Below are 15,994 nucleotides of genomic sequence, written 5' to 3' on the forward strand. Positions count from 1 at the left end.
TTGGTGCATCCTGTTACATCACGGCCTAAATAAAAGGCAGAGCCCTCTGACCTTCTTCTCTCTTTCCTTCTTCATCACCCCTTTTGTCTCCCCTCCCCCCACCCCAATAAACCTCTCTCCCATGGAACTGTGCTGGCTTGGTGTGATCTGATAACCACCATTTTAACACAACATACTTGTGTTTGCATGTGTGAGTGTGTTTGTGTGTGTGAGTGTAGGCCAAAGGTCAATATTGTGTCTTCCTAATATTCTCTGTTTGTTTGTTTGGTCTGTTTTGAAACAGGGTCTTACTATACTACTCTCTATATACAGCAGTGCATATAGATACAGCAGTGTAGTACAGAAACAGGAAAAGTTCACCCTAATGGCCCAAGCCTACAGGTGAGGCAGCACTAGTTACCCAATACCCACTACTTCCATGGCACACACTTGTAGTGTTGAACAAGAAACCTTGAAGTTAGGTCTTCCTACACCTTTAAGGTGGAGGGAAACAAATACAACACACCACGAACCCTGAGCATATTCCCTGAGCATCTCTTCAGGCGTTTTGTGTAGATTCTTTCCTCAGAGCCGGACACACACACAATAGTATGATGCTGTCTATACAGAAAAGAAAATCACGGCAGAGAGGTAAAGTGTGGTGTCCAAGACTATGCAGCCAGTGGGGCTGGCAATCCAGCCTGTTCTCTTGGTCTTAGAGTTTTGACTGTGGTAAGATAGACATAACATACGTTTTACTATCTTGACTTTTTAAAATGTATATGTGATTGTGTTGAGTGTCTGATATGTGTGTGGGTATCCTGAGGATCCAGAAGTGGGCGTTGGATCCCCTGGACTAAAGTCACAGGTGGTGATGAGCACCTGATGTGGGTGGTCAGGCACTGTACTTGTGTCTTTTGCAAGAGCAGCTAGTGCTCTTAACTGATGAACCATCCTCTTCCTCCTTGCCCATCTTTAAATGAGTTCACTAAAATGAAGTGTCTTAGAGTAACACACACCTCTAATAGAAGAGGCAGAGGTAGGTGGTGTTTGAGTTAGAGGCCAGTCTTGTCTACAGAGTGAGTTCCAGGACAGCCAGGGCTACAGGCACGGGGGGTGGGGGGTGGGGGGTCTTTGCATTGATGTGTGACTATTACCATTTCCAGAATACTTTTCAACTTGGTAAATTCAAACTATTCACATTAAACACTGTCTATTCCTGTGATAAAACACCAGAAACAATGTAGGAAGGAAAGAGTTTATTTCAGCTTAGACTTCTCAGGTCACATTCCATTGCTGAGGGAAATCAGGGCAGAAACTCCATAACAGAACAATAAACTGAAGTCAGAAACTGAGGTAGAGGCTATGGACAGGGACTGTTTTGTAACTTTTAAATTTTTTTTCAAACCTTAATTTTAATGATGGTTCTTAAATGTTTTAACCTCATTTTAGCCCACCACGCACCAGAGGTAGTTGAAAAGAAAGGATACAGGGGGGGAGGGTGAGCGGGGAGTAGGCCTGTTTATGAAAGGTTCTTTGGAGCAACTTCTATCTGTGTTGTCTGGAGATCAGCAGTTCAGTTAGCAGGTCAGCAGGAGGCAGCAGCTCCATCCACTCGAAAACACCTCACGGATACACTAGCTCCAGTTCAGTGGTGTCAGGGCAGCAACAGCGGTGACACAACCTAGCAGAGAGCCATTTCTATTGGTACCCCTATGGCTACTACCCACAGGTAATGGAGTTCGGTTGTACAGAAAATATGTAGGACAGTTTTAACTTATTTCTTTGGCTTGTTGCCAAGTGATGGAAATTTTTTTCTTTAAACCTTTCCCATTAGCATGATGCTTCTTATGAAATTTTGAGGCTTCTAACACATTTCCTAGTTGTAACTGGTCAATTTCATCATTCATTTCCTCGCAGTTGCCCAGACAAACCTGTATGAGATTGAATGAGTGCTTCGTAATGGATGGCGTCTGCTTCTGAGGGCCTGCTGCGATTGTATAAATACCAAAGTTAATTCTGAGTTATCAGGTTCAAATTCAGCAGTTTCTACATGCAAAATGACTCTTTCTGCATAAAAAGGATCAGTAATTATGTTAAGAGGTTCAGGATAATCTAATATTGTTTGCATCAGTATAAAATGTTGGTGCCTCTGGAATTGGTGTTCTTTTTACTATACATGGTAGAATCCAATTAGTTCTTTTTATAAACTGTATAGGTTTGCTTTTGGATATTTGTTATTAATTTCACCCAAGAAGTTTACAAGCTTTTTGTCAATCCTCATTAGTCTCCCATAATGACATGATCTCAGCATCTGTAGGAGGTACAACAATTCCAGCTGGATCTGTTCCTGTTAATTGGCATAGTCTGATTCTACCTTTTATAGTTAATTCAGAAATCTTTTCTATATATCTTCTTCTTCTTCTTTTTTTTTTTTTTTTTTTTTACTTTATGAGCTAAGAAAGTCCATTCCATAATACTATCTTCCCTTTGCATAATGAGCCCTTTAGTAAAGAAGAGTTGAAGGCAAAATGACCAAAAGGATCAATTCTATCCACATATGCCTTTTGCAGTCTTTGGTCTACGAGAGTTAACACTTTATCTGCTTCAGCTGTTAGCCATCTTGGACTGTTTAAATTGGAGTCTCCTTCTACTACCCTGCTTTAAGCTCCAGGCAGATGGCGCTGCCAGCCACAGCCCTGGTTCCCTTGGATCCGTGGATGAAAGACACGCACATTCAGACACACACACAGAGCTCATCTTTAACCTGCCTTATGGCCCAGTGTCTGGGTCGTGGCTGGGGTCCTCTAAGCCTCCCACAGCTGGTGTGGCTTTTCCTTTACTCCTTGCTCTACACCCACATCTGCCCTCAGCTTAGTTGAATTTCTAATTTCCCTCCTGGGGAAGCAGCCAATGACCACTCCAGCCCAGATCTCACATGGCTGGTGACTTTCTCACCCTCTGAAGCATAATGAATCCCTTCCTCCTCCTGTTTCTCCTAGCCTGCCTGTGGGAACCTGGAAGTCCTGCCTCTTCCACCCAACCATTAGTCGCTGGAATCTTTATTGATCAATCAAGAACTAAAGGGGGGGGGGGGAAGCAGGGAGGCTGGTGTGATGGCTCAGCTGGTAAGAGCACTGACTGCTCTTCTGAAGGTCCTGAGTTCAAATCCCAACAACCACATGGTGGCTCACAACCCTCTGATGCCCTCTTCTGGTGCATGTGAAGACAGCTACAGTGATCTTTTTTTTTTTTTAAGATTTTATTTATTTTATGTATATGAGTACACTGTAGCTGTACAGATGGTTGTAAGCCTTCATGTGGTGGTTGGGATTTGAACTCAGGACCTTCAGAAGAGCAGGTCCTGAGTTCAAATCCCAACAACCACATGGTGGCTCACAACCCTCTGATGCCCTCTTCTGGTGCATGTGAAGACAGCTACAGTGATCTTTTTTTTTAAAGATTTTATTTATTTTATGTATATGAGTACACTGTAGCTGTACAGATGGTTGTAAGCCTTCATGTGGTGGTTGGGAATTGAATTTATGGACCTCTGCTTGCTCCAGTCAACTCCCATTCACTCCGACCCAAAGATTTACTTATTATTATATGTAACTGTTGTCTTCAGACGCACCAGCAGGGGGCGTCAGATCTCATTACGGGTGGTTGTGAGCCACCACGTGTTTTCTAGGATTTGAACTCAGGACCTTCGGAAGAGCAGTCACTCCCTGAGCCATCTCACCAGCCCTACAGTGAACCTATAATAATAAATCAAATCTTTGAGCTACAGTGTACTCACATATATAAAATGAATAAATAAATCTTAAAAAAAAACCAATTGGGGAACAGGACTTCAGTGCTCATACACAGTTCCTGATCAAAGCATCAGAGCCACTCCCACGGTCTCTTTTTAATATGTGAAACAAATGACTTAACTCATAAAAACAAATTTAGCCAGGTGGTGGTGGTGCATGCCCTAATCCCAGCACTTGGGAGGCAGAGGCAGGTAGATCTCTGTTGAGTTCAAAACCCAGCCTGCTCTACATATCGGGCTCTAAAACAGCCAGAGCTACATATGGAAAACTTGTCTAAAAAAAAAAAAAAATTCATAGTCAGGTCAGGGTGCTTCTCAGTTCTGCAGGAGACTCCGTGAGGGAGGCGGGCCGGTACCAGCCTCTCCTGGCTGTCTTCACTCCTAAGGCCCCAGGTTCTTCTGCATCCAGGTCGTCCCATAGCTTCATGACTGTGCCTCTTATTGGCCATCCACCTCAGTGAACGCTGTTTAAACAGGTAAGGATCCAGGCCATAAAAGATTGTAATTACCCGTTCACTGGAAACATTCACCTTGAACAAACACAACTCAGATGACTGGAGATTAAATGACGTACAGTAATATCACAGTGGGTCTCTGCCTCAAGGAGCCTTTGATGGTTCACAAGAATGTGAGCCACATTAACAGAGAGATTCAGGGTTGGAGAAATAGCTCAGTCTGTAAGGCTGACACGCAGAAAGCTCCAGTCCCAGTGAGAGATTCTATCTCATAAAAATGACATCTGAGGTTGACCGATGGCATGAACACACATAAACACACACAGACACATGCACGCACATACCAGCAAAAAAATGCAACTGTGACCATTGAATGGCTGACCCCCTTATCTGTGCCATGCACATGCAATCAGAAGAAACTGGGAACATCTATTGGATGTTTTCAGCTAACATATGATGATCCACAGACTACAGCTAGACTAGTAAACAAGGTGTTCAAGCAGTGGCCCATGAGGCCCCGAAGCTCCACCATTAAGACTCGGCTCAAGCTTCCTGTCCTTTCACGGCACCCCATCACCCACCAAATCATCAGTTTCTTTCATCCCAACATTAGAGACCCGAGGCACTACCACTTATTTGTTCTTTGTTATAGGTGCCCGTTTCTTCTGAAGGTACCCTTGTGTATGAAAGAACCTGACAGAATGAACATTCATGAAAACCCCTAGACTGGCATCCAACATGGACCTCACTATTGATAAGAAAGTAAAAGTATAACCTGCTTCAGAGAATGTTTGCCAGTGTTCTGACTGATTCTTTGAACTCGTGTATTTGCTAACCGCTGTAGCCCTCTGCCAAGTGACTTGGTTGTTGGGCTAAAATAGGAAAATTTCCCCAGCAACTGCAGGTAGGACCAATCCTGAGTTCCCCCACATATCAGCCAATAGCAATAGACTTACATCACCCCTGCACCTGCACATGACTCCAGCCTTGTACCCCTCTCATATCTATTTCTTGTGAAATCACATTAGATTGAGTTGTTTGCTTAAAGACATGTGATTTGGAATCCCCTACCTTCCCCCTCCCTTTTTCCCCCTTGAGGGCCTATAAAAGGAGGGCCCCATTTCACTTCTGGGTCGACTCCTCTACCCCTGCATAGGATACGAGTCGTCCCCAGAGCTCTGGCTTTCCCCAAATAAAGTCTCGTGTGATTTGCATCAAGCTTGGTCTCTTGTGTGTTCTTGGGGGTCCGCATCTATCCCGAGACTTGAGTGAGGGTCCCCCCTCGGGGGTCTTTCATGTAATCTGTCCCTGCCTGTCACTATACATTCAAATACACCAAGAACACAGCCCAAGGAGCTTAAGTCACAGCCAACAAGACCCATTGTGCAAGAGTGTCAGTATGCTAAGTTTCCGTGGATTTAACAAGTCTTTGCAAGCAGCCCCGGGAGGGAAGCCCATTTTACAGGAGAGCGCCCCCTCAGCCTCAGAAAGGGATTCCATTGCTGTCTGAGTGACGGTTGTCAGCACAGACAAACTAGGGGTAGCAGTCTGTCTTTCTGGTCTCTACTTGGGAAGTAACCATTCAGCCAGGCGTGGTAGCGCACACCTGTAATTCTTGCATTTGTGGGACAGAGGCAGGATGACCAGTCGTTCAAGGTCATCTTTAACTCCACAGCGAGGCCAACTACAGATACTTGAGATCCTGTCTAAATAAAACATTTTCTTTTCCAGACAGGGTTCCTCTCTGTGGAACCCTGGCTGTCCTAGAAAACTCTCTATAGATAAGGCTGGCCTTGAACTCAAAGATCCATTTGCTTTTACCTCCCAAGTCTTGGGATAAATGGCATGTGCCACCACCACCCAGCTAAATAAAACATCTTTTTGTATCTTTTAATAAAGATTTAACATTTTTTAATTATGTGTGAAATATATGATAATTATGTGCACACGTGTGCAGGTGCCTACAGAGACTGGTAGGTATCATCAAAACCCGGGCACTGGAGGTATTGGTGATTATGAGCCAAAGAAGAGGCCAGGGCTCGGCGAGTTCCAAGCCCCCCTTTGGGACATGCCAGCTGAAGGGACTTTCTCACTCCGCTTCACCGTTTCAGAAGTAACTGGCTTTCTTCAGGTTGGGAAACCTGAACTTGGAAGCTTTTGTTTATAGACTTATGGTTCCAACTTAGGCTGGGTGGTTTTCACCTATATTCCAGTACCTGGAAGATAGAGGCAAGGAGCACCCGTTACATAGCTAGTTCATGCTACCCTAGGCTACAGGAGAGTAGGTCTCAAAACAACAAAACCTGGGTGAGAGCCAGGCGGTGGTGGCACACACCTTTAGTCCCAGCACTTGGGAAGCAGAGGCAGGCGGATTCGAGGCCAGCCTGGTCTACAAAGTGAGTTCCAGGACAGCCAGGGCTATGCAGAGAAACCTGGGTGAGATGACTCAGTAGGTAGAGATGCCTACTGACAACTGGAGTTACACACATGGTATAGGATAAATTCTATGAGTTGTCCTCTGACCTCAACAGGTGAACTATAACACACCCATACACGCGTTTAGATACCAACAACAACCACAATAATAATAACTATTATTATTATTATTATTATTATTAATTTTGTTTTGGTTTTTGAGACAGGGTTTCTTTGTGTAACCGTCCTTGCAGTCTTGCACTCACTTTGTAGACCAGGTTGGGCTCGAACTACAGAAATCCACCTGCTTCTGCTGGGATTAAAGGAGTGTGCCACCACACCCGACTCAAATATTAATTTTTTAAAAAGGGTCCTAATGTTCCGGAATAGACATCTGACAAAAGAGACTTGTGACTCAAGTCAAGGCTAAGGAAGAGAGGCTTCCCAGGCCGGCGAACAGTGGTGACTCAGGGTTACCTGAACGAGGACGCCTGGTGGAACCAAGAGCTATCCGATGCTCAGAGATCAGCTCAAGCACCAAGCACACAGAGCCAAGGGCACAGCTTGAAATCCAGGCCTTTAATCTGCAGCTAGAGTGCCTGCCCTTCTAGCCCTGGCTCCTCCCACGTTACCATGCCCACCTGTGCCACCTCCCAGTCCTCACCCCACTCCATCATCCCACTGGCTAAGACCCAGCGTCTTCCCAGGGCCCTAGCATCAGCGGGGTTGTCCCAGCTTCCCTGGGTGTTCTCACTGCTCTCTCTCAGGCTTCTAAGTGGAAGCAGGTGGTGGTGCCGTGAGCGCCCCCGCAGCTGCCGCCCCCAGCATGAGCATGGCCAGAGCCTTGGGTCCAGTGGTGTGGATCTTCTCGTGCCGGTGCAGGTTGGAGCGGCGGCTGAAGCTCTTGCCGCAAAGTGGGCAGGAGTAGGGCCTCACGCCACGGTGAGTGCGTTGGTGGGCAGTGAGGTGCGAGCTGTGGCTGAAGCTCTTGCCACAGTCGAGGCAGTGGTAGGGCTTCTCGCCCGTGTGGGTGCGATTATGTGCGATGAGATTGGAGCGCTGGCTGAAGCACTTGCCGCACTCCGGGCACGGGTAGGGCTTGACGCCGGTGTGGGTGCGCTGGTGCGTGACCAGGGCGGAGCTCTGGGTGAAGCACTTGCTGCAGATGGGGCACTTGTGGGGCTTGGCGCCGGTGTGAGTGCCCTGGTGTGTGACTAGGTCCGAGCGACGGGTGAAGCGCTTGGCACAGCGGTCGCACACGTAGGGCTTCTCACCAGTGTGGATGCGCTGGTGCTGGATCAGCGTGGAGTGGTGGCTGAAGCTCTTCCAACACGAGGGGCAGGTATAGGGCTTCTCGCCCGTGTGGATGATCTGGTGCTGGATGAGGTGTGAGCTGCGGCCGAAGCGCTTGCCACAGTCCGTGCAGGTATAAGGCTTCTCGCCCGTGTGCGTACGCCGGTGTGTCACCAGGTGCGAGTGCCAACTGAAGCCCTTGCCACACTGCTCGCACTTGTATGTCTTCTTGCCCGTGTCACCGTCGGGTACCAGACCCTCTTCGCCACTTTTCAGAGCCTCCTCCCCCTCACTGGGTTTCTCTGGGCCGCTGTCCTCTGGGGTCTTGAGAGGACGTGATTCAGATGGGGCTGGCTTTAGCTGACCAGCTTTCCCAGTGTCTCTGGTCAGCTTTGTACCTGGGCCACTAGCCACGTGCTGACCACACTTTGGGTCTTCCCCCGGGGCCCACCTGGCCCTAGTCCTTATCGATTTTGTGTCCTCTAGGGTTGCGACGGCCAAGGCTGGAACCACCTTCCCCATTTCCACGGCTCCTGTAAAAAGGTAGGCTGCTAGCTGACGATAAACTTCTGGAGAGGGCAGAGCTAAAAACACAAACAAGCAAACAAACAAACAAACCCAGGAGCTAGATTCTGGGAGACAGGAACAGGCAAGGGGAAACTAGGGGATCCCTCAAGGCAATAGTCACCCTCTGTCAGTAGAGGGGCCTGGGGACCCTTGCATGCATCCACAAGGGGATCCCCAAACCGTAGCTTTGGCTAAGGCCCTCCCTCACCTGAACCAAGACCTCTCCTCTCCTCAGCTCCTGTGATCCTGCTTGCCACCTGGCCCTTCCCCTGAATTTGGGGGACCCAGAAAGGTCTGCTGAAGGGAAACCCTGTCCAGAAAGAGAGGCTGAGCTTCTGGGACTGCCCCGCAGACTCCACCCAGTACGGTCCATCTCTGCCCCTACTCAACTCTCTAAGGCAAAAGGGGGAAACCCTTAGCCCTAGAAATCTAACGCAGAAACAAGCCAGCACCCTGGAGGCTGGGAGGTTACTGAGCCCAAGCCCTGCCTAGACTACACAGTGAGACTCTCTCAATAGATTAGGAGGCAAAATTTTTAAAATTCCATAATTGTGGCATAATTGTGGAATTCCATTTAGGAGTTTAAGGTCATCCAAAGCTATAAAATGAGTTCAAGACTAGCCTGGGCTACATGAGACCCTGTTCTCAAAAGAAAAAAAAATTAGGTAAATATGTGAGAGGCCCCAAGTCCCGTCTCTAAAAGTAAAGTCAACAGCCGGGTGTGGTGGTGCACGCCTTTAATCTCAGCACTCGGGAGGCAGAGGCAGGTGGATTTCTGACAGAATGAGTTCCAGGACAGCCAGGGCTACACAGAGAAACCCTGTCTCGAAAAACCAAAAAAAAAAAAAAAAGGAAAGTCAAACAAGTCTCTTTGGTGACAGTCCGTCCTCTCCCAGAGCTTGGCTGGCCCTACCTCTGTGTCCCTGAGCAAGTAACTGAACTCACGAGGGAGGAGCAGAGATGGCTCAGCTCGGCTCTCAGCTTTCCTCATCATGGTGGACAAGCAGTGGGCACAGAAGAACAAACCATAGAAGTCCACCTTACTCCTGCACTTGCATTTAGGAGAATCAGGTCTCAGGCAGAGAGGCTGGGATACTGACAACCATAGGACTGATGTGCTGTGTCCCTGAGAGGTTTCCTATAGTTGGTAAGAGCGGAGACCTGTGATTCCCATGCCTCAAGGGAAGAAAGGAATTTGCTAGGTCGATTGTTGGTTTGAGCACTGGCAAATGCTAACAGCGGCTGGTAAGCAAACCTAAGACAATTACAGGAGTGGGTGGGGGACTGATGTCTCAGGACCACCACTGACAGAACTGCCAAGGCAGCGTGGCTGGAAAGACCGTTCAGTCAGTCAAGTGCCTGCCAACAAAGAAGGTGTGAAGATCTAAGTTCCATCCTTAGCAACCACAGTACAAGCCAGACACAGTGGCAATGTTTGTAGTCCTAATGATGGGTGGTATATGGAGACCTTGGAGCTCCATGGCTATCAAGCCTAGACAACTTGGTGAGTTCCTGACCAATGAAAGACCTCGTGTCAAAAACCAAACAAACAAACAAACAAAACGAAGTAACTTTAATCCCAACATTGAGAAGCAGAGGCAGCCTGAAGCCTGGTCTACAAAGTGAGTTCCAGGACAGCCAAGGCTACATAGAAATCCTGTCTCAAAAAAAATCAAAAATCAAAGCCAGGCAGTGGTGGCACAAGCCTTTAATCCCAGCACTTGGGAGGCAGAGGCAGGTGGATTTCTGAGTTTGAGGCCAGCCCGGTCTACAGAGTGAGTTCCAGGACAGCCAGGGCTATACAGAGAAACCCTGTCTCTCCTGTCACGAAAAAAACCAAAACACCAAAAAACAAAAACAAAAAAACAAAACAAAAAACAAAACAAAAAAAAAAAACAATACAAAAACAACTCACCACCACCAAGAAAACATGGAAAACACTTGAAGAGTCAAGACTCAAAGCTGACCTCTGGTTAGTTCTCTCTCTCTCTCTCTCTCTCTCTCTCTCTCTCTCTCTCTCTCTCACACACACACACACACACACACACACACACACACACACACATACACACACACTGCCTAGGCTCAGGGATTCCACCTTAACTAGCAAATTTGAAATAGCTATAGCTACATGATGGATGGATGGATGGATGGATGGATGGATGGATGGATGGATGGACAGACAGATAGATGACAATGAAGAGCTGAAGGCATCATCAAATTCTGTCAGAATCAGTTTGAAACTGAGGAGTCAAAAGCCTGGACTTAGACACTGCCCTTCCCACACTGGGGGAGCAAGCTTGTCCTGTAAGTTCTTTGAAGATGCTGCTCAAGGATCTGGGAGAGTGGCTGATGGCACATTTGACCAGGGAGCCTCCAGATGAGCAGATAACATCCGGGGCTGGGAGGCTGAGGAGAACAGCTGGTGATATGAATGTAGGAAAAGAAGAAACAAAATTCCAAGACAACACTAGGCGGTGCTTCGGCCACTAACCTGCACAGCTGCCTCTTCTCCTAACTATTCTGAGACAAGGTCTCACTATTGCTCTGGCAGGCCTGGAACTCCTGTGTAAACATTAGTCCTAGAGCCTTTGCTTCCACCCCCTACTGCTGGGCTTACAGATGTGACCACAGCTCCAGCCTTTGCCTCCACCCCCTACTGCTGGGCTTACAGATGTGACCCCAGCACCCAACACTATCTGTTCAAATTCCAACCTAAGTTGATCAAACAAAATTTAAAGTTAACTCCTCCTCTCTTCCTTCTAGGACTCAACAGGCACTTGGCTTGTGGTCACTGTCCTAGGACAGAAGCAAACATGCCCATCTATGTGGAAGGTTCTGCAGGGCAGTGCTGTCCAGATCAAGAAGAGAGGAAAGGGCAAGTAAGGTGCAGGCAAGGGAGGCAATGACAGGGCAGCCTTCAACACTCCGGGGGGCCACAGGAAGCCACTGCAGATGAGCCTTACCCAAAGCCAGCCCGTTTTTCCCCTGTAGTACATCTCTGTAGAAATTTTGCTGTGTGTGGTCCAGCCTTCCCCACTCCTCCTGGGAGAGATACAGGGCCACATCCTCAAAGGTCACCGGCATCTGAGACATCATGAAAACAAGACTATTCAGGGTTTGCTGCAGACACGGTAAGAAAAAAATGACAACCCTAAGATGTGTCACAAGATCAGGCCTTCAAGCCACCACCAGGACCAGGGACCCCGTCCCTTGAATTTGATAGTCAGAAGCACCACCCAGGATGGCCTTCTGTGAAAGATGATAGGCAGGAGCAAGGCAGCATTTTAGGGTACGTGGCCAAAGGTCAGGCCCTCACAGAGCTCCTACCCTACACTCATCTCTCAGAGGAGCGTTCACAATGGCAGAGCAGTCTGTCTGCTGCCTCTGCTTCTCCATCAGCTGTGCCAGGGCTGCCATGAGCCCCATGCCCGGCAAAGGGCTCTCAGGAGGTCCCAGCAGCACTTTAGCAAGTCACAGGCAGTAGGTTCTAACTCCACGTCAGAAGGGAAGCAGCCTTCTGGAGTTACAAGCTGAGCCAACTACAGGGAAGAGCAGCATATGATGACCAGGAAGAGCCCTACCTCTGTCCTGGGGCAGCTGGAGACCCTCAGGAGTCACTCACCTGGGACCAGGCAGTAAGGAGTGCAGCAGCCATCTTTCGCTCTCTGGTCCGTCCCCCTCGGGACAGTACAGGAGTCCAGGGAGAAGGAACAACTGTAGGAAGACAGGGTCCTCAGAGCAGCCAGCATCCCGCTGGGCCACTGTGCTCCCAGCTACCTCAAACCTCACCCCAGACTTAACCCACTCTAAAGCTACCAGGAGGCAGCTGGAAATCTGGGACCCTGGAATCCCTTGGTAAAACCCTCAACCCTCCCCAGAATGCCTCTCCAAGAAAGCACTTCTCCTACCTCCACCAGGCAGGAACGGACCTTTGTCCTTAGGGCCAGGACACGGGGACATCCAGCGCTGTGTTCCTGGAGTCCTGTCCTCCCGTGATGCCCCCTCACTGTGTGGCTCTTCTGGCTCTGCCTTGATGTGTGTTGACTCCTGAGAGGTTCCCAAGGGCACTGTCTCCTCCTGTCCAGAGAGCATGTCTCCACAGTGTTGCACATTACCTGGGACCTGGGAATCACAGTCCCTGTGAGCACTGGGCTGCAGATCCAGCAGAGACACCCAGCAGTGCCAGGTGTACGTAAACATAAGGCACACCTTAAAGACTTAGCCTCTCTTCGTATCCAGGGCTCACCCTAGCAAGGACAGACGGTAGGAGATGGAAAATGTCAACCCACCGCCACAGTGCCTGGGGACAAGACACCCTGAAAGCAGCTGCCACCTGTCCACTCAAGACTTACACCGCTCAGTGCTGTAGACTGCTTTTTTTTTTTTTTTAAATAGGAGAAAACTAAATATACTGGGTTAAACAGTACCCACACACACAAATCATTGCCAGCCATAAATGTAACTTTATTTGAAGTCAGGTATAAAGGCAGGAGGGGGAAGCAGGAAGATCAGGCCATCCTTGCTTGACGACATAAGCAGTTTTAGGCTACATGAGACCCTGCCTAAAACCAAAACAAAGCGAAGAATGTGACCTGATTTAAAGAGAGGATCTTTTACAGAGAAAATCTGCCACACCACCTCCAGAAAGGATCTGTGTGACAAGTTCCACAGACTGAGGCGATTGACCTCAAAAGGGGAGGCCTCCTGGAACTGGTGTGGAACTCTTCGCCTGAGAAAAACTATTGAGCTGTAGTTCTCTTGGCTACTTATCTGTTTTATGTTTTCTATTCCTTTTCCTATATACGAGATGTTCCTGATAGCCTAGGCCAAGATCTTTTTTTTTTAACGTATTTATTTTTATTTACAGGAGTACACTATAGCTGTCTTCAGACACACACCAGAAGAGGGCATCAGATCTCATTACAGACAGTTGTGAGCCACCAAGTGGTTGCTGGGAATTGAACTCCGGACCTCTGGAAGAGCAGTCAGTGCTCTTAACCACTGAGCCATCTCTCCAGCCCCCTAGGCCAAGATCTTAAGCAAGTATTATGGCTACAAAACCATCCCTTGAAATGGAGTCACTAAACATGACCTCATCTCCAGGAAAATATGCGCTTCACTTTATAAATCATGTATAAGATAGTATTGATAAATATAAACTTTCCCAACAACAATATTTTATATGGCTGCACGTGTCTTGTTTAAGAAAGCCTTAAATGGGCTGGTGAGATGGCTCAGTGGGTAAGAGCACCCGACTGCTCTTCCGAAGGTCCAGAGTTCAAATCCCAGCAACCACATGGTGGCTCACAACCATCTGTAACAAGATCTGACGCCCTCTTCTGGAGTGTCTGAAGACAGCTACAGTGTACTTACATATAATAAATAAATAAACCTTAAAAAAAAAAAAAGAGTGCTTGGTGCTTCCCAGAAGACCTGAGGTCAGTTCCCAGCCAGCATCTTCATAAAAAAAAAAAAAAAAAAAAGAAAGCCTTAAATAAGAGGCAGGTGGATTTCTAAGTTTGAGGCCAGCCTGGTCTACAAAGTAAGTTCCAGGACAGCCAGGGCTATACAGAGAAACCCTGTCTCAAAAAGCCAAAAAAAAAAAAAAAAAAAAAAAGCCTTAAATAGGGAGAATTAAACAGTTTAAATTTATGCTTTGAAGAGTTACAGAAGAACAGGAGCTAGGGGTTAAATAGTAACTGATCAAAAGAATCCATTAGCTTGTTCTTCGCAATTTGCCACTAGCCTTAGATGATTTTGTATTTTGATGTACCAAATGGCTATTGTTATGTCTGTTCTCTTTGGCTGCTTCACTGAACACAGATTTTCAGAGCTGTAACACCTGTCTCTCTATGCATAAAAACCCTTGCTCGAGAGCTGCAAAATACACTCAGATTCAAACTGCCTCTGTGTTTGTTTCCGTTTGTCACCACCGAATCCTTACCCACCTGAACTCGAGAACCCACATCCCAGGGAACCCCATACCTGGCTGGGGTGGTCCACGGTAAAAATTAAGCTACCAATCTTGAAATCAAATCACTGGAGCCCTGCAGTGGTGGCTCATGTCTTTAATCTCAACACTCTGTAATCTCAAGATCTCTGTGAGTTCAAGGCCAGCCTGATCAACAACGGTTAATTCTAGGACAGCCAAGGCTATACGGAGGAGGGAAGGAGAAGGGGGGAGGGAGAGGAGGAAAGAAAGAAAGAAAGAAAGAAAGAAAGAAAGAAAGAAAGAAAGAAAGAAAGAAAGAAAGAAAGAAAGAAAGAAAGGGAAAGGGAAAGGGAAAGGGAAAGGAAAGGAAAGGAAAGGAAAGGAAAGGAAAGGAAAGGAAGAGAAAGAAGAGAAAAGAGAAAAAGAAAGAAATCAAATCATTGGAACTTTAGCCCTACATCCAGTGATTCAGATCTTGATATGAAGAGAAGGTACAGTCAGATCTGGTGGTGCTAACTTGGGAAGCTGAAGCAGGAGGACAGCAAGTTCAAGACCTACCATGGCTACTAAGAGAGTTCAAGGCCACATAAAAAACTTAGCAAATCTGTTTCAAAAATAAAAGGCTGAAAGAGGCCTTGAGATGGAACTTAGTAGAAGACTGCCTGTAATGTGTCTAAGGACCAGGGTGCAGCCCTTAGTGTGTGTCTCTCTCCGTCCCTCCCTCCCTCCCTCCACAGACACGCACAGGCAGGAGGCTGGGGAGCATAGCTCAGTGACAGAGTGCTTGTTAGGGTTACTAGGTCTGACCCCCAGCACTGTCCAGAAACAAACAACAAACAAAGGCACGGAGGTTGGAAAAATGGCTCAACAGTTAGAGCACTTACTACTGCTGCAGAAGACCTGAGTTATGTTCCCAGCATCCATGTTGGACAGCTTAGAGCGACCTGGAACTCCAGCTCCAGGGAATTTCATGCTCTCTTTGGACCACAAGCATCTGTGTTCTCTGCCCCCCACCGTCACACACACACACCATACATACATATAAATAAAAATAAGTAAAAAAGAGGAAAGAAGGAGGAGGAGGCACAGAGAACAAGATGGAGCCACACACATACTTGGCTCTAGGAATAGCCAGAGCCATGAAAAGTCTCCCTTCCTGAAAGCCATCCAAGGGAGCAGGCCTTGTACAGCTATGAGAGACTAAACCCAGGTGCCTAAGCCTCTCCGTTAATGGGAACTTCCCAGGCAGTCACAAGAAGCCAACACACCCAGGCTGGAAGATACAAGAAGGGCCTGAACCACCAAGCTCTAAAGCCTCCCTTACACTGGGGGGTGAACGCCTGATGAGTTCCCACCTAGAAACCATGATGGAGCCAGTTGGCCTTCCCCTCCCTGCCTGGGACTGACTGCTGGTCTGGACTCAGCTGCTCTATCGCCTGCATAAAACAGTTAGAAGGTTGAATGAGAGACAGTTGTCTACTCCAGAAAGTTCTAGATAAACAAAGAGCAATGCAAGCAATTACAACTGTTGCTCCA

General features: G+C 47.5%; 1 protein-coding gene across 12 annotated transcripts in view; it reads right to left on the bottom strand.

Moving 5' to 3' along the window:
• Nucleotides 1-1,223: 1,223 nt before the first annotated feature.
• Nucleotides 1,224-15,994, bottom strand: part of Zfp13 (zinc finger protein 13) — a 29,910-nt gene continuing 15,139 nt past the window's right edge. For 3 of the 12 annotated variants that reach the window (XM_030249748.1, XM_011246421.3, XM_011246420.3), the window contains 5 exons: nt 12,435-12,648; nt 12,149-12,240; nt 11,490-11,610; nt 8,732-8,833; nt 1,224-8,489 (listed from right to left, as the gene is read on the bottom strand). In XM_030249748.1, the coding sequence (XP_030105608.1) occupies nt 7,435-8,489; nt 8,732-8,833; nt 11,490-11,610; nt 12,149-12,240; nt 12,435-12,648 (1,584 nt within the window). In that variant the 3' untranslated portion in view covers nt 1,224-7,434. Of the gene's footprint in view, nt 8,541-8,731; nt 8,834-11,489; nt 11,611-12,148; nt 12,241-12,434; nt 12,649-15,994 lie in introns of all 12 variants that reach the window. The other 9 variants (XM_011246423.3, XM_011246422.3, XM_030249750.1 and 6 more) reach the window with 7 other exon arrangements.

Source organism: Mus musculus, chromosome 17, assembly GCF_000001635.26.
Source record: "Mus musculus strain C57BL/6J chromosome 17, GRCm38.p6 C57BL/6J".
Lineage (NCBI taxonomy): Eukaryota > Metazoa > Chordata > Mammalia > Rodentia > Muridae > Mus > Mus musculus.